The sequence below is a fragment of the Littorina saxatilis genome, linkage group LG6 (assembly GCF_037325665.1).
Source record: "Littorina saxatilis isolate snail1 linkage group LG6, US_GU_Lsax_2.0, whole genome shotgun sequence".
Taxonomy (NCBI): domain Eukaryota; kingdom Metazoa; phylum Mollusca; class Gastropoda; order Littorinimorpha; family Littorinidae; genus Littorina; species Littorina saxatilis.
The window spans coordinates 6,878,415-6,900,987 of NC_090250.1; the positions used below are offsets into that span (position 1 = coordinate 6,878,415).

The following is a 22,573-nucleotide window of genomic DNA, read 5'->3' on the forward strand; positions in this document are numbered from 1 at the left end:
ATGGGGAAACAGAAACAGGAGAGAGATGATGAAACAGAAACAGGAGAGAGATGCGGAAACAGAAACAAGAGAGAGATGGGGAAACAGAAACAGGAGAGAGATGGGGAAACAGAAACAGGAGAGAGATGGGGAAACAGAAACAGGAGAGAGATGGGGAAACAGAAACAGCTAGGAGATAGGAAAACAGAAACAGGATAGAGATGGGGAAACAGAAACAGCTAGGAGAGAGATGGGGAAACAGAAACAGGAGAGAGATGGGGAAACAGAAACAGGAGAGAGATGGGGAAACAGAAACAGGAGAGAGATGGGGAAACAGAAACAAGAGAGAGATGGGGAAACAGAAACAGGAGAGAGATAGGGAAACAGAAACAGGAGAGAGATGGGGAAACAGAAACAGGAGAGAGATGGGGAAACAGAAACAGGAGAGAGATGGGGAAACAGAAACAGCAGAAAGATGGGGAAACAGAAACAGGAGAGAGATGATGAAACAGAAACAGGAGAGAGATGCGGAAACAGAAACAAGAGAGAGATGGGGAAACAGAAACAGGAGAGAGATGCGGAAACAGAAACAAGAGAGAGATGGGGAAACAGAAACAGGAGAGAGATGGGGAAACAGAAACAGGAGAGAGATGGGGAAACAGAAACAGGAGAGAGATGTGGAAACAGGAGAGAGATGGGGAAACAGAAGAGAGATGGGGAAACAGAAACAGGAGAGAGAATGGGAAACAGAAACAGGAGAGAGATGGGGAAACAGAAACAGGAGAAAGATAATGAAACAGAAACAAGAGAGAGATGGGGAAACAGAAACAGGAGAGAGATGGGGAAACAGGAGAGAGATGGGGAAACAGAAGAGAGATGGGGAAACAGAAACAGGAGAGAGAATGGGAAACAGAAACAGGAGAGAGATGGGGAAACAGAAACAGGAGAAAGATAATGAAACAGAAACAAGAGAGAGATGGGGAAACAGAAACAGGAGAGAGATGGGGAAACAGAAACAGGAGAGAGATGGGGAAACAGAAACAAGCGAGAGATGGGGAAACAGAAACAGGAGAGAGATGGGGAAACAGAAACAAGAGAGAGATGGGGAAACAAAAACAGGAGAGAGATGGGGAAACAGAAACAGCTAGGAGATAGGAAAACAGAAACAGGATAGAGATGGGGAAACAGAAACAGCTAGGAGAGAGATGGGGAAACAGAAACAGGAGAGAGATGGGGAAACAGAAAAAGAGAGAGATGGGGAAACAGAAACAGCTAGGAGAGAGATGGGGAAACAGAAACAGGAGAGAGATGGGGAAACAGGAGAGCGATGGGGAAACAGAAACAGGAGAGAGATGGGGAAACAGAAACAGGAGAGATAGCGAAACAGAATCAGGAAAGAGATGGGGAAACAGAAACAGGGAACTGAAAATGGGAACAGGTCAACAGGGAGGCAACTCTTGTGGCTGTGAAATGACACGGCTTGAGAACAGACAAGAAAGCAGGCTCAGAGTCCCGGTACATACAATTCACATGTTTCACATCATAGAAACTCATCGTGGTACGTACAATTCACATATTTCACATCATAGAAACTCATCCTGGTACGTACAATTCACATATTTCACATCATAGAAACTCATCCTGGTACTTACAATTCACATATTTCACTTCATAGAAACTCATCTTGGTACATACAATTCACATATTTCACATCATAGAAACTCATCCTGGTACATACAATTCACATATTTCACATCATAGAAACTAATCCACTTGCTCACTGTCCCAGAATCACCCTGTGGATCAGTGCAGAATCTGGCTGCACATCTTAACCTCCGCTGTTTTAGTTTAAGCATATTGTACATACTTGTGTAAAAACCCTCATTCTTCCAAATGAGAATTTAAAATACTCTGCATTGAAAACACAACCTGGACATTTTGAATAATACATATAAAATATGTGACCCTCCACCACGAAATGAGTCGCATGTCACCTCGCGCGGTTCTGCGCTAGGCTTAATATTAGTCCGGGGAGTGTCTGGTAACAGTGTGAGGGTCAACTTAGTCACATGCTTATAACTCAAACAGTTTTTGCTCTTTTCTAAAACGGTTTTCACCACTGGATAGAGCATAAAAAACTCTTTAGGAAAATGTAAAAATATGAAAATCATGCAAATGTGACATGTGACTCATTTCGTGGGGGAGGGTCACATATACAAAATTGGTAAAATAGCAGATTTAGGATACTATTTAACATTATAGGACTATCGTATTCCAGAGGGAACAAAGGATGCAATATTTACTGGCATAAAGTGACAGATCTGAGAGAAATGAGCCAATGATTAACCAAGGGACTGGTTTCTGTAAGAATGAGGATGCAAAATGTAAAGATACACTTTGCACCAGTCAAGTGTGATCACCAATGACAGGGTTTGGGGAACAAATTCTACACACAGCGAGTGCTAACATCCTAAAATATAGGCTCAGAAACAAGAAAGTGTTATCAAATTCAAAATATGCTTTAACAGAATGTCCTCATGTACTTGTGTGATCCCCCCCACCCCCCCCCCCCCTTCTAATTCTTCACACACAAAACAAACAAACAAACAAAAAAATGAAAGAAGATAAATTAAGTCTAGCAACAAGTACAATGCTAAATGCTTAGCCCGTGGCGCGGGGTCAGGAGTCCGAGTCGGCCGCGACGTGTCCAATCAGGTAGATGTTGTCGTAGAGATGACCGGCCAAGTCTCCATCCACCCCCTGGGCCGCCCGGCACGTGTTCTTGATGAACTCTCGCTTGGACATTTTGTTCTTGACGTGCGGGCTGGTCAGGTCCACAGACAGCATGATGAGTGAGTAGCACAGGACAAACACAGTATCTGGAAGGACAAATACACACAGAGAGCATGATCAGTGAGTAGCACAGGACAAAAACAGTGTCTGGAAGGACAAATACACACAGAGAGCATGATCAGTGAGTAGCACAGGACAAACACAGTATCTGGAAGGACCAATACACACAGAGAGCATGATCAGTGAGTAGCACAGGACAAACACAGTATCTGGAAGGACAAATACACACAGACAGCATGATCAGTGAGTAGCACAGGACAAACACTGTATCTGGAAGGACAAATACACACAGACTGCATGATCAGTGAGTAGCACAGGACAAACACAGTATCTGGAAGGACAAATACACACAGAGAGCATGATCAGTGAGTAGCACAGGACAAACACAGTATCTGGAAGGACAAATACACACAGACAGCATGATCAGTGAGTAGCACAGGACAAACACAGTATCTGGAAGGACAAATACACACAGACTGCATGATCAGTGAGTAGCACAGGACAAACACAGTATCTGGAAGGACAAATACACACAGACTGCATGATCAGTGAGTAGCACAGGACAAACACAGTATCTGGAAGGACAAATACACACAGAGATATAGCTCAGTTGGTAACGCGCTGGGTTTGTATTCAGTTGGCCGCTGTCAGCGCGAGTTCGATCCCAGGTTCGGCGGAAATTTATTTCACAGAGTCAACTTTGTGTGCAGACTCTCTTCGGTGTCCGAACCACCCCCCGTGTATACTACATTGGGTGTGCACGTTAAAGATCCCACGATTGACAAAAGGGTCTTTCCTGGCAAAATTGCTTAGGCACAGTTAATAATTGTCTACCATACCCATGTGACTTGGAATAAGGCCGTGAAAGGTAAATATGTGCCGACATGGCTGCAATCTACTGGCCGTATAAAATTTCATCTCACACGGCATTACTGCAGAGCGCCTAGAACTGTACCCACGGAATATGCGCGATATAAGCGTCATTGATTGATTGATTGATCAGTGAATAGCACAGGACAAACACAGTATCTGGAAGGACAAACACACACAGAGAGCATGATCAGTGAGTAGCACAGGACAAACACTGTATCTGGAAGGACAAATACACACAGACAGCATGATCAGTGAGTAGCACAGAACAAACACAGTATCTGGAAGGACAAATACACACAGACAGCATGATCAGTGAGTAGCACAGGACAAACACAGTATCTGGAAGGACAAACACACACAGAGAGCATGATCAGTGAGTAGCACAGGACAAACACAGTATGAAGGACAAACACACACAGAGAGCATGATCAGTGAGTAGCACAGGACAAACACTGTATCTGGAAGGACAAATACACACAGAGAGCATGATCAGTGAATAGCACAGGACAAACACAGTATCTGGAAGGACAAATACACACAGACAGCATGATCAGTGAGTAGCACAGGACAAACACTGTATCTGGAAGGACAAATACACAAAGACAGCATGATCAGTGAGTAGCACAGGACAAACACAGTATCTGGAAGGACAAATACACACAGACAGCATGATCAGTGAGTAGCACAGGACAAACACAGTATCTGGAAGGACAAATACACACAGACAGCATGATCAGTGAGTAGCACAAGACAAACACTGTATCTGGAAGGACAAATACACAAAGACAGCATGATCAGTGAGTAGCACAGGACAAACACAGTATGAAGGACAAATACACACAGACAGCATGATCAGTGAGTAGCACAGGACAAACACAGTATCTGGAAGGACAAATACACACAGACAGCATGATCAGTGAGTAGCACAGGACAAACACAGTATCTGGAAGGACAAATACACACAGACAGCATGATCAGTGAGTAGCACAGGACAAACACAGTATCTGGAAGGACAAATACACACAGACAGCATGATCAGTGAGTAGCACAGGACAAACACAGTATCTGGAAGGACAAATACACACAGACAGCATGATCAGTGAGTAGCACAGGACAAACACAGTATCTGGAAGGACAAATACACACAGACAGCATGATCAGTGAGTAGCACAGGACAAACACAGTATCTGGAAGGACAAATACACACAGAGAGCATGATCAGTGAGTAGCACAGGACAAACACAGTATCTGGAAGGACAAATACACACAGACAGCATGATCAGTGAGTAGCACAGGACAAACACAGTATCTGGAAGGACAAATACACACAGAGAGCATGATCAGTGAGTAGCACAGGACAAACACAGTATCTGGAAGGACAAATACACACAGACAGCATGATCAGTGAGTAGCACAGGACAAACACAGTATCTGGAAGGACAAATACACACAGAGAGCATGATCAGTGAGTAGCACAGGACAAACACAGTATCTGGAAGGACAAATACACACAGACAGCATGATCAGTGAGTAGCACAGGACAAACACAGTATCTGGAAGGACAAATACACACAGAGAGCATGATCAGTGAGTAGCACAGGACAAACACAGTATGAAGGACAAACACACACAGAGAGCATGATCAGTGAGTAGCACAGGACAAACACTGTATCTGGAAGGACAAATACACACAGAGAGCATGATCAGTGAATAGCACAGGACAAACACAGTATCTGGAAGGACAAATACACACAGACAGCATGATCAGTGAGTAGCACAGGACAAACACTGTATCTGGAAGGACAAATACACAAAGACAGCATGATCAGTGAGTAGCACAGGACAAACACAGTATCTGGAAGAACAAATACACACAGACAGCATGATCAGTGAGTAGCACAGGACAAACACAGTATCTGGAAGGACAAATACACACAGACAGCATGATCAGTGAGTAGCACAGGACAAACACAGTATGAAGGACAAACACACACAAATGTTGGACAAGCTTTTTCTGTATTTTCTTCTCGTTCTTCTTCTTAAACAGAAATGAGATCAAGAATTTGCAAAGAAGCTAGAAAGCAAAACGATTGTTGAATGATGAATGGACAATGTTTCAGTAATAACTGAGTTGGGTTTATATTGGTTGTGAAAGAGTGAGTACTCTTGCTTTTATCATATGCAAACTTTCTCAGAGCATGTGTGTAGACACACCGATCGCTAGTGACTTGCCATAAATGTGACATGGAAAAGTTTGCCTCAACAAAAGCAAGAGTATTCACTCTTTCAAAACCCATACAAACCCGAAGAGTTATTTCCGGAGTTTTTCTATTCACAAATAAACAAATTACAGTTTTTTCTTTCAGGTATGAGGGGTTAGCAGAGTTTACCATTGTGCCGCCCAAGCAAGAATGCACAGAAAGCAGGTGAATTGGACCCCATCAGCCTTATAAAGGACATGACATAAAGACAACACAACAACTCACCTTTGGTTAGGCCCAGTTTGGGATTACAGGAACAACAGACAACAGAACAACTCACCTTTGGTTAGGCCCAGCCTGGGATTACAGGAACAACAGACAACACAACAACTCACCTTTGGTAAGGCCCATCCTGGGATTACAGGAACAACAGACAACACAACAACTCACCTTTGGTTAGGCCCAGCCTGGGATTACAGGAACAACAGACAACACAACAACTCACCTTTGGTAAGGCCCATCCTGGGATTACAGGAACAACAGACAACACAACAACTCACCTTTGGTAAGGCCCAGCCTGGGATTACAGGAACAACAGACAACACAACAACTCACCTTTGGTTAGGCCCAGCCTGGGATTACAGGAACAACAGACAACACAACAACTCACCTTTGGTTAGGCCCAGCCTGGGATTACAGGAACAACAGACAACAGAACAACTCACCTTTGGTTAGGCCCAGTTTGGGATTACAGGAACAACAGACAACACAACCACTCACCTTTGGTTAGGCCCAGTTTGGGATTACAGGAACAACAGACAACACAACCACTCACCTTTGGTTAGGCCCAGCCTGGGATTACAGGAACAACAGACAACAGAACAACTCACCTTTGGTTAGGCCCAGCCTGGGATTACAGGAACAACAGACAACACAACAACTCACCTTTGGTAAGGCCCAGCCTGGGATTACAGGAACAACAGACAACACAACCACTCACCTTTGGTAAGGCCCAGTTTGGGATTACAGGAACAACAGACAACAGAACAACTCACCTTTGGTAAGGCCCAGTTTGGGATTACAGGAACAAAAGACAACACAACCACTCACCTTTGGTAAGGCCCAGCCTGGGATTACAGGAACAACAGACAACACAACAACTCACCTTTGGTAAGGCCCAGTTTGGGATTACAGGAACAACAGACAACACAACAACTCACCTTTGGTAAGGCCCAGTTTGGGATTACAGGAACAACAGACAACACAACCACTCACCTTTGGTAAGGCCCAGCCTGGGATTACAGGAACAAAAGACAACACAACCACTCACCTTTGGTAAGGCCCAGCCTGGGATTACAGGAACAAAAGACAACACAACAACTCACCTTTGGTAAGGCCCAGTTTGGGATTACAGGAACAACAGACAACACAACAACTCACCTTTGGTATTAAGGCCCAGCCTGGGATTACAGGAACAACAGACAACACAACAACTCACCTTTGGTAAGGCCCAGTTTGGGATTACAGGAACAACAGACAACACAACAACTCACCTTTGGTTAGGCCCAGCCTGGGATTACAGGAACAAAAGCGCTCTGAGAAACCGTCCATCATTGTCGACAGATAGTCTCCCCTTGTCTCAGGTGCTGACACTGCTCGAAAAAACTGACGCAGGGCGTTTGGCAGGAACTGATTCTGAAAGTTCTGAAGATGAACCAGCCTCTGGAAGATATCCTGTCTGAAATTACCCAATGAGAACCAAGTAAACCAGAGCGTTCAGGATAAGATTTAATTATCAGAAACAAAGGGAAGCAAGCGCTCCAAAAGAACACACAAGAGTCATGATTGCAGTCCCCTGGTTCCGGATAACTCTCACTCAGTGTTTATCTATAATCAGAGCCTTTAGTTCCATTTGCAATTCCCAAACACAAGCGTTTCCTTTGACAGGTGCCACACAAAAAGGTGTTTATATGTTGTTTATCGTTGACGATAATCATCTACATTTGATCCTCAGTAAAATAATGTAATATATGTTACCGTTTACACCCTGTTTTTATACTACACATCGCAACATGTATGGTAATTACAAACACTTGCTTGATAATAAAATATTGTGCTGATAACACTAAAAGCATTATCAAGCTCACCTTCGCTCCACGGCTGGGCGTTAAGCAAACAAACAAACAAACAAACCTTCGCTCCAGAAATTCACGTTTCTTGCATGGCCAGAGCCTCTTTGTGGCGTGAATGAAGCGAGCAATCTCCATTGGCTCATTCTCCAGGATTCCTTTCTCAATCAGTTCTGCTACCGCCTGTGGAATCAACAAGTCACAATCAGTTCTGTTACCGCTTGTGGAATCAACAAGTCTCAATCAGTTCTGTTACCGCTTGTGGAATCAACAAGTCACAATCAGTTCTGCTACCGCCTGTGGAATCAACAAGTCACAATCAGTTCTGTTACCGCTTGTGGAATCAACAAGTCACAATCAGTTCTGCTACTGCCTGTGGAATCAACAAGTCACAATCAGTTCTGCTACTGCCCGTGGAATCAACAAGTCACAATCAGTTCTGCTACCGCCTGTGGAATCAACAAGTCACAATCAGTTCTGCTACTGCCTGTGGAATCAACAAGTCACAATCAGTTCTGCTACTGCCTGTGGAATCAACAAGTCACAATCAGTTCTGTTACCTCTTGTGGAATCAACAAGTCACAATCAGTTCTGCTACTGCCTGTGGAATCAACAAGTCACAATCAGTTCTGCTACCGTCTGTGGAATCAACAAGTCACAATCAGTTCTGCTACTGCCTGTGGAATCAACAAGTCACAATCAGTTCTGCTACTGCCTGTGGAATCAACAAGTCACAATCAGTTCTGCTACTGCCTGTGGAATCAACAAGTCACAATCAGTTCTGCAGCTGCCTGTGGAATCAACAAGTCACAATCAGTTCTGCTACTGCCTGTGGAATCAACAAGTCACAATCAGTTCTGCAGCTGCCTGTGGAATCAACAAGTCACAATCAGTTCTGCTACTGCCTGTGGAATCAACAAGTCACAATCAGTTCTGCTACTGCCTGTGGAATCAACAAGTCACAATCAGTTCTGCTACTGCCTGTGGAATCAACAAGTCACAAAACTGATGAAATATTTTCTTAGACCTGCACTTTCCTGGTGTTCCTGTACACATATGATATATGTCTTGGACGGATAAACACAAACATATAAGCACCTGCATGTACAAACATATAATTATACAGCACAAACTTTAATACAGATGAAACTGCAAAACTGATGTTCATATTTTGGTTACAACTATAAAATATTTAAGCATAATTTGCTTTAGAATTTACTTGTTTTTTTCTCCTCTACATATATATAACATAAGAGTTGGCTTTTTCAACATCTTTAAATCTTTGAAAATTGCTCGCTCTTTACGTAGGGCACCTAGGATGTTCTCAAGCGGTGAGTGTTTAAACGAAAGGGTGTTTGTACTGTGTGTAAAAGCCTGACAGTATCTGTGATAGTTTACGGGAGGCTTACTGTGCCTTTAACCCAAATAGGAGGATTTAGGGTGTTAGTGTACATTTCATGTACAGAAAGTTCAAATCCTACAAACTAAGTGAATCAGTGCAGAATAACTCTCTGCAGACACTGCTTCCTGGTGAGGGTTATTCTATTTTAAATGTTTGTCTTGTAAATATTTAAGAACAAAAACACATACATGTACACTCCCCCCCCCCCTCTCTCTCTCTCTCTCTCTCTCTCTCTCTCTCTCTCTCTCTCTCTCTCTCTCTCTCTCTCTCTCTCTTTCTCTCTCTCTCTCTCTCTCTCTCTCTCTCTCTCTCTCTCTCTCTCTCTCTCTCACATCACACAATGGCAGCTGAACACAAAGGACAAAGCACAACAAATTATTCACCGAGACTTTTAATATTGCACAATGATAGCTCATTGTTGGTCCGCTCCTTGTTCATAGCTTTACATAGGACAAAGCACAACAAATTGTTGACCAAGACTTTTAACACTGCACAATGGTAGCTCATTGTTCATAACTTTACATAGGACAAAGCACAACAAATTGTTGACCAAGACTTTTAACACTGCACAATGGTAGCTCATTGTTCATAACTTTACATAGGACAAAGCACAACAAATTGTTGACCAAGACTTTTAACACTGCACAATGGTAGCTCATTGTTCATAACTTTACATAGGACAAAGCACAACAAATTGTTCACCAAGACTTTTAACACTGCACAATGGTAGCTCATTGTTCATAACTTTACATAGGACAAAGCACAACAAATTGTTGACCAAGACTTTTAACACTGCACAATGGTAGCTCATTGTTCATAGCTTTACATAGGACAAAGCACAACAAATTGTTGACCAAGACTTACCCCAAAGGGATCCGAGTTAAAGGTGAGTGAAGCCTCGTCCAGAATCAGGAACAGTTTCCTGTACGTCATGCTCGGCATTGATGTCAAGCGGGAATAGATAGACACACTGCCCCATGAGTTGCGACACAAACTGAAACAATATGCAAGAATGGGTTAGGGTTAGGGAATAGATAGACACACTGCCCCATGAGTTGCGACACAAACTGAAACAAAATGCAAGAATGGGTTAGGGTTAGGGAATAGATAGACACACTGCCCCCTGAGTTGCGACACAAACTGAAACAATATGCAAGAATGGGTTAGGGTTAGGGAAGAGATCGGCACACTGCCCCATGAGTTGCGACACAAACTGAAACAATAGGCAAGAATGGGTTAGGGTTAGGGAATAGATCGGCACACTGCCCCATGAGTTGCGACACAAACTGAAACAATAGGCAAGAATGGGTTAGGGTTAGGGAATAGATCGGCACACTGCCCCATGAGTTGCGACACAAACTGAAACAATATGCAAGAATGGGTTAGGGTTAGGGAAGAGATCGGCACACTGCCCCATGAATTGCGACACAAACTGAAACAATAGGCAAGAATGGGTTAGGGTTAGGGAATAGATAGACACCCTGCCCCATGAGTTGCAACACAAACTGAAACAATATGCAAGAATGGGTTAGGGTTAGGGCAAGCATGACATACAGGCCTGAAAGTGGCGAGTATTGCGAGTAAAAATCTGTAAATGACGAGTAGAATTGTTAATCAACTCGCTAAAGGCGAGTAAAGTTGCTGAAACACTGAATTGAAATGGTTGGTTTGGCAAGTAAAATTTGCTCTCTGGCTAGTAAATTATGAGAAGTACTAGCCAAAGGCGAGTGCCCCATTTTGTGGACTTTCAGCGCTGACATAATGATAATGACTGCAGTGCTACATTATTTGCTGCGCTAAATGCCAACTGGTATAACGGATAGTAAATCCAAAATTTATTATTTGTCTAACAGCATTGGAATTATAATCTCAGAGAAGAAATATGAATAACTGTTATGAGGCGAGTATAAGGCTGATAGTGATAAAAGCTTTTGAATTTGATAGTTTACTTAATCAATTGACCTCAAACTAGTATAATCATGAACAATAAGTTAATGAATAAGGTCCCTGCATGTTCGTTAAAACACAAAAAAGAAGAGAGTTGGATGCCCCTCTTTTCTACAATTTCAGTTGTGGTTTCTAAAAATGTCTTGTTCATAATAACATATGTAAATTCCATGTCCATGTTATGACCCTCTCTCTTTTAGTATTTGTTAGTCTAAAAAAAAAGGTCTCACCTTACTCATGGAGCTCTGTAGTTAGAAATTCCTAGCACAGTACTGTTCTGTTAATTGTTCTGTTCATACATGTATGACAACACCTAAAAATGTGTTTGCTATGAACAGGTTCTAGTGTAAAGCTCTAATCAAATTACACAAAGTTTGAGTTAATGCTCCCTAGTCCTACTAAAAGAGATTTCATGTAAGAAGAAACCTTTTTGAAGTTTTAAAACATTCAACCCCCCCCCCCCCCCCCCACAGTACAACATATAACACACACATTGTACAAATAAAACAAAGTTTAAAATAAAACCCATGGGGCTCACCTCTGCCACAGCAGCTCATCGTTTGCCAGGTGGTCCCAGACACACGCAGCCAGACACAAGTCTGTTGGGTTGAGATAGGACAGCACCGTCAGACCAATCTCTGGAGGCAGCTCTGACAGGTCGGGGAAGTTTGCTGGAGCATTGGCATTGTTTCCATGGATACGCCCCATGCTGGAACATATCCCTGCATGTTGCTGCTGCTGCTGTTGCTCTATGCTGTAAAGACGTTGCAGCACTTGACCCATGAAGATCGATCTCTATAACCCTAGGCGTTGTCTCTGTCGTTTGTTGTCATCCGTCAACTCGCCACTGATGATGTTGCAAACAAAGAAAACATTTAAACCAAATAATTTTATGATGTTGCAAACAAAGAAAACATTTAATCCAAATAATTTTTAGCAGTCATATCAAACTAATGTAAACAAAACACAAAGTACGTGAAATCAAATCTGCAGCACTTACACTTTCACAGTGTGCTCCTTCACTGCTTCAAGTCAAGGTGCTTTCGTCACACACACACACAACCACACACACACACACAAAACATGCGGCCGGTACACACAAGCATGTATTGACTTCATTTAGTACGCTCAAGGTTGTTTACAAACACATAGCAACTTCGCATAGCCGAGGTAAGCAATCTCTGGCCAACCAACATTTTGACATGACACCGATCGACACTGCAAACACATTTCGCACGATGCTTTCTGCATTTTTTACGTTCGTTACCTGTAGCTGTAGCGCCTTCAGGTTGAAAATGCACATCATGGGGACAGGTGTCTACTTTTCCCGATGTCTTGTGTGACACTTCTTCGGTCGGGTGGAAAAATTGACGTGGAAGAGACCCAAACAGGAAAGTAACGGAATCTCCGATTGGTTTGATCTTAGCGAAAACCTTTTCCGGTTTTCTACGGCTGCTCAGAGTTACCTCCCTGTCCCAAACCAGGGGAAGGCACTCACTGGACTTGTTTTTATCGGAAATTCCCGCAATTATTGGCTACTTTCGGTACCGCGAACTTCCCGTTTAAGCCCAAGTAGAGGCTGTCACTCTGTTACGTCCACTGGTAACTTGTACTACATGCTGACAGTTCATAACCGAACATTACCAAATCTTGCCGGCGTATTATCCTCCGAAGCCTTGTACCAATGGCAGTGGTAAGACATTATATTAACCTCTTATTTTCTGTCGTGATTAGATACACATTGAGTACAATCGTCTACGGTCTAGTCATAAAATCGGTATTTCACCAAAGCATAAATAGGTTTGTAGAACTTTACATATCCATTTATCATAATAATGTGTGTTTATCTCATATTTTCGGACGATGTTTGACTATGGCTAGTTTGTTTTTCTGCTCTCAATTTTGAATAAAATACTCACTCTTTTGTAAGTATAATTTGTTTTTGTGCTGGCATCTACGTAACTGTTGACATTGTTTATCAGAGCTTCAACTCCTATTTGGCAAAGCCACAAGACGCTACACTTTTGCTCGACACGGGGGAAGTGGTGTCGCTCAGACCTAACGATGAAGTCTTCGATATGAGTGGACATCTCAAAGGACACAACAGGCTGACAGGTGATCACTAGCCGTGACGCACGCACACACACACACACACACACACACACACACACACACACACACACACACACACACACACACACACTTACACACAAACAGACCGGCCCCCAACCATCACCACCACTACCACCACCCCCCCCTCCCCGAACATACACACACACACACACACATATACAGACCCCCCTCCCATCACCACCACCACTACCACCTCCCCTACATGCACACACCCACACACACACATACACACCCACACACACACACACAGATGGAAACAGACCCCCCCCCCCCCCCCACACACACAGATGAAAACAGACCCCCCACACTCACAACCATTGCACCCTGTCCCGCCTCCCCCCCCCCCCCCCCCAACACACACACACTTTTATTTATGTTTATGCTCTTAGGTTCTCATTGATTCCTCAAATTGTTTCAGCAGCATTTTCTATAAGTGAAAAAAGTAGCATTTGCGCACAAGGAAAATAGCTACTTTGGCAAGGAGCGTTTGTAATTGATATGTTGTTAATGAGGATGATGCTTAATTAGAACCCTGTTGACAAAGAGTATCATCGTGGCTTTGTATCATTGTGGCTTGGTGCTTTCAAATCTGACAGAGAGTATCATTGTGGCGTGCTTTCAAGTCTGACATAGAGTATCATTGTGGCTTTGTGCTTTCAAGTCTGACAGAGAGTATCATTGTGGCTTGGTGCTTTCAAGTCTGACAGAGAGTATCATTGTGGCTTTGTGCTTTCAAGTCTGACAGAGAGTATCATTGTGGCTTTGTGCTTTCAAGTCTGACAGAGAGTATCATTGTGGCTTTGTGCTTTCAAGTCTGACAGAGTATCATTGTGGCTTGGTGCTTTCAAGTCTGACAGAGTATCATTGTGGCTTTGTGCTTTCAAGTCTGACAGAGAGTATCATGGTGGCTTTGTGCTTTCAAGTCTGACAAAGAGTATCATTGGCTTTGTGCTTTCAAGTCTGACAGAGAGTATCATTGTGGCTTGGTGCTTTCAAGTCTGACAGAGAGTATCATTGTGGCTTGGTGCTTTCAAGTCTGACAGAGAGTATCATTGTGGCTTGGTGCTTTCAAGTCTGTACATTTGATCTTGAGCCTGCCTGTAATCAGTAGATTTACCAGGAAGATGTCACATTTGGTTACACGGGTTATGAACAGAAAGTCTGAAAAAAGCAAGGTCTTAAATTAGGGTGGAGGAGGTCTGAAAAAGGGGTTTTACTGTATAAGATTTATTTCTTTGCCCCCCCCCCCCCCCCCCCCCCCCGCGGGTTAGGGGGAATAATTTACCGGATGCTCCCCAGCATGTCGTAAGAGGCGACTAACGGATTCTGTTTCTCCTTTTACCCTAGTTAAATGTTTCTTGTATAGAATATAGTCAATTTTTGTAAAGATTTTAGTCAAGCACTGAAGCAGTATGTAAGAAATGTTAAGTCCTTTGTACTGGAAACTTGCATTCTCCCAGTAAGGTAATATATTGTACTACGTTGCAAGCCCGTGGAGCAAATTTTTGATTGTTTTTTTTGTGAACAAGAAACAATTGACAAGTGGCTCTATCCCATCTCCCCCCTTTTCCCGTCGCGATATAACCTTGAATGGTTGAAAACGACGTTAAACACCAAATAAAGAAAGAAAGAATTAGGGTGGATGGGGTCTGAAAAAGTGGGTTTTACTGTATAAGATTTATTTCTTTGCTGTTCAGAATAAAGTAACCTAATGATCGAAGTCTTTTACTTTTGTGTTTTTGTAATTAAACAAAACAAAAGCACTTTGAAAATATTTACAAACTTGTGTGAATGATCATATCAGGATAGGCCTTCAGTTTAATGAATCCAACTAGAGCAGGTTTTACCTTCCTTAATTGGCCTCCTCAGCTGGAAAAGAAAGTCACCTGTTCACACTTAGGGTAAGGGTTAATGAATGCAACAGGGCGGGGATGTAGCTCAGTCGGTAGCGCGCTGGATTTGTATCCAGTTGGCCGCTGTCAGCGTGAGTTCGTCCCCACGTTCGGCGAGAGATTTATTTCTCAGAGTCAACTTTGTGTGCAGACTCTCCTCGGTGTCCGAACACCCCCGTGTGTACACGCAAGCACAAGACCAAGTGCGCACGAAAAAGATCCTGTAATCCATGTCAGAGTTCGGTGGGTTATGGAAACACAAAAATACCCAGCATGCTTCCTCCGAAAGCGGCGTATAGCTGCCTAAATGGCGGGGTAAAAATGGTCATACACGTAAAAGCCGTGGGAGTTTCAGCCCATGAACGAACAAACAAACAAAAAACAATGAATGCAACTGGAGCAGGTTTTAATTACCTTCTTAATCCACAGCTGGGAAGGAGAGTCACTGGTTCACACTGTCATGGCCGAGGCTTGCTGCGAAACATGTGTCAACATTGTCCAAATGGCGACTCGTCATCACCAAGGCAACGGATGACCGCATCACTAGTTTCTACAAAGATACGGCTGCAAATCTTGGCTCCGATAATTGGAATGTTGTAAAGGTCTGTGACTCTTGTTCTTGCAAGGCAGGTTATGAAGATGCGTGTATGCTTGTAAAAGATTGCATTTAACCATGGACACATTATGGCTGATTATTGATAACAATTATGAAAGTGTTTTCAGTTTTTTTCCGGGCAGGGAAATAGCTCAGTCAGTAGCTGCATGGCTTCAAAACCAGTTGTCGCTTTAAGGGTTCATTCCCCATGTTTGGTGAGGGATTTATTTCCCAGAGTCAACTTTGTGCAGACTATCCTCGGTGTACAAATCCCCCTGCGGGTTAGGGGGAAGAATTTACCCGATGCTCCCCAGCATGTCGTAAGAGGCGACTAACGGATTCTGTTTCTCCTTTTACCCTTGTTAAGTGTTTCTTGTATAGAATATAGTCAATGTTTGTAAAGATTTTAGTCAAGCAGTATGTAAGACATAAGACATAAGACATAAGACTTTATTTCAACCATGTGCAGTACACTAGGGACATGTTTTAGCCAGAGTACAATCAATCAATCCATACACACCCTTCCAAATGCAAAATGCACGCTAAAAAAAAAACCCAAAAAAACCAAACATCGCTTGCAATCTCAGTCACACACACGCTCATGCACGCCCGCATACATTCCCCACACAAAACCCGCAACAGCACACACGCACAAGCATGCTCCTCCTTAACAAAACGTATTTAACCATCAATTGTACATATGCGTAAAATAAACAGTATAGAAATATCAGTAAGAATTATATATGTATCAGACATCAGTTATGACGACAATAACTAAAATCACAAATCCTTAATAATTTTAAAACCACAACATTTATTACAATACTACACTGGGTAGGTGAGCTTTAAGAAATATGGTATTTAAAGGCTTGACGGCTGTGTCTCACAACAAAATACCAGGACATAAACCTTGAATAAAAACTCAATTTTTACTAAGAACAGCAGTTAAAGGACTTAAGGAGCCAGGACACGCACTGCACTTGGATAAAAACTGAATGTCTCTGAAACGCGTGGTGCGTGTCCTGATCGAGCGAAAACGCCTGCCCGAGGGTAGGGGCCGGAACAACTTGTAAGCAGGGTGCGAGTTGTCTGCCAGAATCTTTTTGACCTTCTGAGCGCTTCGGGATGTGTATATGGAGGCAATGGAGGGAAGCTCACAACCCACAATCTTGGAGGCTGTTCGTACAACTCTGCTTAGGTTGATCTGCTCTGCCTCAGTAGCCCTACTGAACCAGACAGTGATGGAAAAAGACAAGATGCTTTCAATCGTAGCCCTATAGAACTGGATTAAGATTTCTTGCTTCAAGCCGAATTTTTTTAACTGGCGTAGAAAGTAAATGCGCTGCTGGGCCTTTTTGATTATTTGTTTTAAGTTTAGCTCCCACGTGAGGGTAAGAAATGTTAGGTCCTTTGTACTGGAAACTTGCATTCTCCCAGTAAGGTCATATATTGTACTACGTTGCAAGCCCCTGGAACAATTTTTTGATTAGTGCTTTTGTGAACAAGAAACAATTAACAAGTGGCTCTATCCCATCTCCCCCCTTTCCCCGTCGCGATATAACCTTGAACGGTTGAAAACGACGTTAAACACCAAATAAAGAAAGAAAGAAAGAACCCCTGTGTGTACGCATGTGCACGGTAAAGAGCCCAAGATCACAGCGAAAGTCTTAAGGCTTGGAAACATATGAATACACGCTTGCAGGAGATTAAAAAAAAGCGCAGCACCGTACTGTATGGCAGCTCGCTTTCTCCAGTGAGAATTAAAGCAACCCTAATTTCCATTTTGGTAACCTCACAGAACTATATTATGAGTTATTTCTAATGTGCTGACTGTTAGCAAATGATAACAGACATGTCTCACAAAAAAGATATTAAGCATAAGCCTTTTAGGCGAATGCTGATATCGTTTGTGAAACATGTCTGTTATTATTTGCTAACAGTCAGCATATTAGAAATAACGGTTTTATTACCGTTTAATTCGACCAAGACAAATTTCGAAGCGACCCCGCGAATTAGACAGAACAGCTGCAATGGGAACTTGAGCGCTCCTACCTGATTATGCCTGTCAGTTAAAGAATTCTCGTGACCTGGGTCTGCAGCCAATCAGAGTAACACACCTGACGTGATGAATATTCACAGGTCAAATGCGTTTGACACACAACAATCTCACAAGATAAACCATGTTGAACATGCGTTTTGGTTGCTTCGCTTTTTCTTGTTGAACAGAGAGCGACAGATTTAGAACCGACTCCAGACAGATGGGAAATGACGCAAAGATACATTTAACCTAAAGCGAGTGACGCAATTTCACTTGATTTTTCCGAACTTAGATCATTTAGATTTCAAGTGAGCGGGTCGGCATTGCACACTCAGAGGATGGGCGGTGCCTTGCTGTTCCGTAAAGCACCCACCGACAAAACTTGCTTTTCAGTATTTTTTAGATAAAGAGAGTATTATCTGACAGCATTTGATGTGTCATTCTTTAGAATAAATCACGCTGGTATTGTTGATTTAAATTTGTACTTTGTCTTGTTAATTTTTAGCTTGATAAACAAAAAGGGTCCCTGCCTGAACGTTATAACATTTAGAGGGTCACCCAGAATTCGTCCTGATTGGTCAAAAAGCCATATGGGGCACTGAATTGGTAATAAAAAGTCTTATACCTATCCTTATTACATGTATGAGTTATTTCTAATATGCTGTCTGTTAGCAAATGATAACAGACATGTCTCACAAACAATATCAGCATTCGCCTAAAAGGCTCATGCTTGATATCTTTTTTCTCGACATGCCTGTTATCATTTGCTAACAGTCAGCATATTAGAAATAACAGTTTTATTACCGTTTAATTCGACCAAGACAAATTTCGAAGCGACCCCGCGAATTAGACAGAACAGCCGCAATGGGAACTTGAGCGCTCCTACCTGATTATGGCTGATGGGGTCTATGTCGACCAAAAGAATGGGATTCCCTGTAGGTGGAGTTCCTGGAGGGGGATTCCCTGTATACAGGGAAACCCACAGGGTGGAGTTTTTCAATAAAACTTGCAAACCATACTCGAATTTCTGAGAAATATCAAAAAAGATTGAAAAACATCAAATTTAAACCGATGTCGCCAAGCATCACGTGACTTTCAGCGATATCAGCGACTTGCTACAGGAACTAAATCCTGTGGTATTCCCTGTATACAGGGAATCCCCCTCCAGGAACTCCACCTACAGGGAATCACACTCTTTTGGTCGACATAGACCCCATCAGCCTGATTATGCCTGTCAGTCAAAGGATTCTCGTAACCTGGGTCAGCCAATCAGAGTAACACACCTGACGTGATGAATATTTACAGGTCAAATGCGTTTGACACACAACAATCTTACAAGATAAACCATGTTGAACATGCGTTTTGGTTGCTTCGTTTTTTCTTGTTGAACAGAGAGCGACAGATTTAGAACCGACTCCAGACGGATGGGAAATGATGTACAGATCGATACATTTGACATAAAGCGAGTGACGCAATTTCACTTGATTTTTCCGAACTTAGATAATTTAGATTTCAAGTGAGCGGGTCGGCATTGCACACTCAGAGGATGGGCGGTGCCTTGCTGTTCAGTAAAGCACCCACCGACAAAACTCGCATTTCAGTATTTCAGCCCATTCATTGTTCTCTGTGTATTTTAAACACCAGAGTGTAGTCGCCGACTGCAGAGCCAAATTCCACGCCCGCCTCCTGTCCATGTCAAACCAGGAGATCGTCTTCTCACACGAGGATCAGCAGTCAGCCGAGAAAATGAAAAACTCCAATCAAATGGTGGACATCATGAACACTCTGCTGGCCCATGTTGACGTAAGACAATTGTTACGGTTAAGTTAGGTTAGGTTAGGTTGGGGGGGGGGGGGGGGGGGGGGGGAGGAGGAGGAAGCAGCTATTGGTTGGGCAGAGGAATTGTTGAAGAAAGACTTATGTTGAGATTGTTTTTTCTCCTGTTATTAACTCATGCTTCAACTCGCAAGTGTTTTAAAATTGTTTCTCTATCCACCCCCACCCAAAGTAAAACAAAACAAACTGCAGCAGAAACTTTACTTATATCATAATGTTTTCAAACTGTTCTTTTCTTTCTTCTGTCACTCTCATTTCTTTCTTTCTTTCATCTTTGCTTCGTCTTTTCAGAATGCTTTCTGTGACATTCTGGTGGACTGGGAGGTGAAGGTCACACCGGTGACAGTGTCGTTGTCATACCAACCATTCAACGAAGAGAGTGACAGAGAATTTGACAGTGTTCTTCTCACTGATGCTGATTCACCGTCTGCCACGTGCGTTGTGTTTTCACCATCATTTACTTTGTTCGACTAGTAGACGAATTCCTAAAATAACTCCGTCGGGTTGGTAAGGGTAATGTGGGAGAGTGGCCTTTTCTTGCAAAACCTCAGACAAACAAAGGATGGACCAATTAATAGCGAGGGTCTGTCGTGCTCCGGTCCACGTGTTTCTGATAGACCCCTCGCTAGTGATTGGTCTATCCTTAATTGTTTGTGGGAGGTTTTGCAAGTAAAGGTCACTCTCCCACAACACCTGCAAACCCAGAAAAGTTATTTCCAAAAATAGTCTATTCCTAAATGTTAGCATGACATCATTTATGACAAGACTAACAACCATGCAACACAAATATCCTCCATCATGCAAAAGGGAGATAATCAATGAAACACAAGCCTTATGATCAGTCAAGTTCATTTTTACTGGAAATGTATTTATTTTGTTTGAGTAATTCCTAAATGATAGCATAAATATATTGCATTTTGTTTGACTAAATTCTTGAAGGATAATATGACTTGGATGTCGTGTTTGGGTGATTTTCTTCCTGTTTTGACCTCTGATTTTATTTCCCTGTTCCTTTGGCCTGCAAATAGGTGTGACACAGTTGAGGGAACTGTTCAGTCGCAATTCTTGTTTCAGCTAAGGTGGTGTTCCTACTGATCGACTTTCCTCATGAAAGAAATGTTTTATTTGTGTCATGAAGAAGCCTCTTTAGGCAAACATTGTGACTGTGTACTTGTGCTGTTCTTGTCTTGGTGAGTACAGAGTTCTGTTTGTCTCTCCAACAGTCATTTTGTTTTTGTTGAATGTAGTTTAGTTTGTACATGTGTCATGTAGAAATGCTGTCACTTGCTTTGTATTGTGGTACAAAAAAAAATGTGCCTCCTAGTTTGTACGTTGTGTGTCTTAACTGATTGTTTTCTTTTCTGAATGACAGGAATTCTACTGTTTCCAGAGCATCCACTGAAAAGGGAGGTAATTAAGTGTTTTGTTCTTAAATAACCGTGTGACTTGGAATAATAGGCCGTGAAAGATGAATGCTCGCCCTAATAGGCTTGAGGTTTGCTGGCCGATGTGAATGCGTGATATATTGTGTAAAAAATTCCATCCCACACGGCATAAATAAATCCCTGCGCCTTGAATCCGTGGTTGAGATATGTGCGCGATATAAATTGCATAAAATAAAATAAAATAAATAAAATCAAGATAGATAAAATGAATGCAGGTTAGTAAAATGTCATTCTGTGTTTAGTGTGTGTATCTGTATGGGTCTGTTTAACATTTATTCATCAACACGACTAAATGAAGAAAAACATTTTACCTTTTTTTTTGTAGAAAAAGAAAAGCTACTTGTCAACATGACATACACAGACATGAAAAAATCATTGATTTGCACTTCATTCCCAAAGTCATTCAGTATAACACCAAGAAGACATGTTTAGCACTAGCACACTGACTGGCAACAGAAAAATTACATTAAATTACATATTCTTACTCCGAATCACATATATAGCATTGACACAGTCTGAGATGCAAAGGTCTGAAAACGCTTACCCGTCTAATATTTTTAAAGAGAAGCAACCCCATCACCAAAAGAGCTAAAAATAGCCATGGTAATGAGCACATACTCTGTGAGTTACCTCCCATTGGGCTGAGAAAATCAGGTCTTGGAAGGGAGGGATTCTTCAAATGGAAGTACATTTACAGATGTGTGCAAGTTTCAAAAAGTAGGGTCGTAGATGAGGGGGTTATTTATTACAAGGGGGATCCTATTGGATATGTTTCATGAACACATTCTTTATTACTCACAAGATATCAAATGTGTCTAGCTTGAGAGATGTATCTAAAAAAAACCCACAAAAAAACATGTTTCAGGCAAACGCAGGCAACACACTCTTTCTTTGTTAACTATGTACTCACAAATGAAGATGACATTTCATGGTCCATTCTCTTCTGTTTAGAATGTCCAGTTCCTGAGCATTTCCACACAATGATGGACATGGTTGCTGCAGAAAGCCAGAAGACTCGCCTTGCTTTGGAGAGAATGGCGAAAGAGAATTCAAACCGTCATCGCATCATTTGTCAAAAGATGGAGGAACTGAAGAGCTCTTTCCGTCAGCTTCAGATGGGTCAAGACTTGGATGAAAATGACCGGAAAAGCCTAAGTGAACCAGAATCTGATCAAAATGATATGATGGAGGTAATATGTGTTGCAAGTAGATAACCGTCTAAAGCACAGGCCATCATTTTGACAGTATGG

At 42.4% G+C, this 22,573-nt stretch overlaps 2 protein-coding genes across 2 annotated transcripts in view; one reads left to right on the forward strand and one right to left on the reverse strand.

Moving 5' to 3' along the window:
• Positions 1 to 1,103: 1,103 nt before the first annotated feature.
• LOC138968372 (F-box only protein 8-like) lies at positions 1,104 to 12,767 on the reverse strand. Its single transcript, XM_070340951.1, has 6 exons — positions 12,652 to 12,767; positions 11,923 to 12,231; positions 10,302 to 10,431; positions 8,100 to 8,218; positions 7,460 to 7,644; positions 1,104 to 2,858 (listed from the first exon to the last, which is right to left on the reverse strand). Exons 2-6 carry the CDS (start codon positions 12,165 to 12,167, stop codon positions 2,659 to 2,661), a joined length of 879 nt encoding a protein of 292 aa, XP_070197052.1. The 5' UTR covers positions 12,168 to 12,231; positions 12,652 to 12,767; the 3' UTR covers positions 1,104 to 2,658.
• Positions 12,768 to 12,930: 163 nt separating this feature from the next.
• The window catches only part of LOC138968381 (uncharacterized), a 49,285-nt gene continuing 39,642 nt past the window's right edge, over positions 12,931 to 22,573 (forward strand). Inside the window, exons 1-7 of the mRNA XM_070340961.1 lie at positions 12,931 to 13,077; positions 13,367 to 13,499; positions 15,839 to 16,011; positions 19,687 to 19,845; positions 20,170 to 20,312; positions 21,251 to 21,288; positions 22,275 to 22,513. Coding sequence (XP_070197062.1) covers positions 13,069 to 13,077; positions 13,367 to 13,499; positions 15,839 to 16,011; positions 19,687 to 19,845; positions 20,170 to 20,312; positions 21,251 to 21,288; positions 22,275 to 22,513 — 894 coding nt within the window. The 5' untranslated portion in view covers positions 12,931 to 13,068. The remainder of the gene's footprint in view (positions 13,078 to 13,366; positions 13,500 to 15,838; positions 16,012 to 19,686; positions 19,846 to 20,169; positions 20,313 to 21,250; positions 21,289 to 22,274; positions 22,514 to 22,573) is intronic.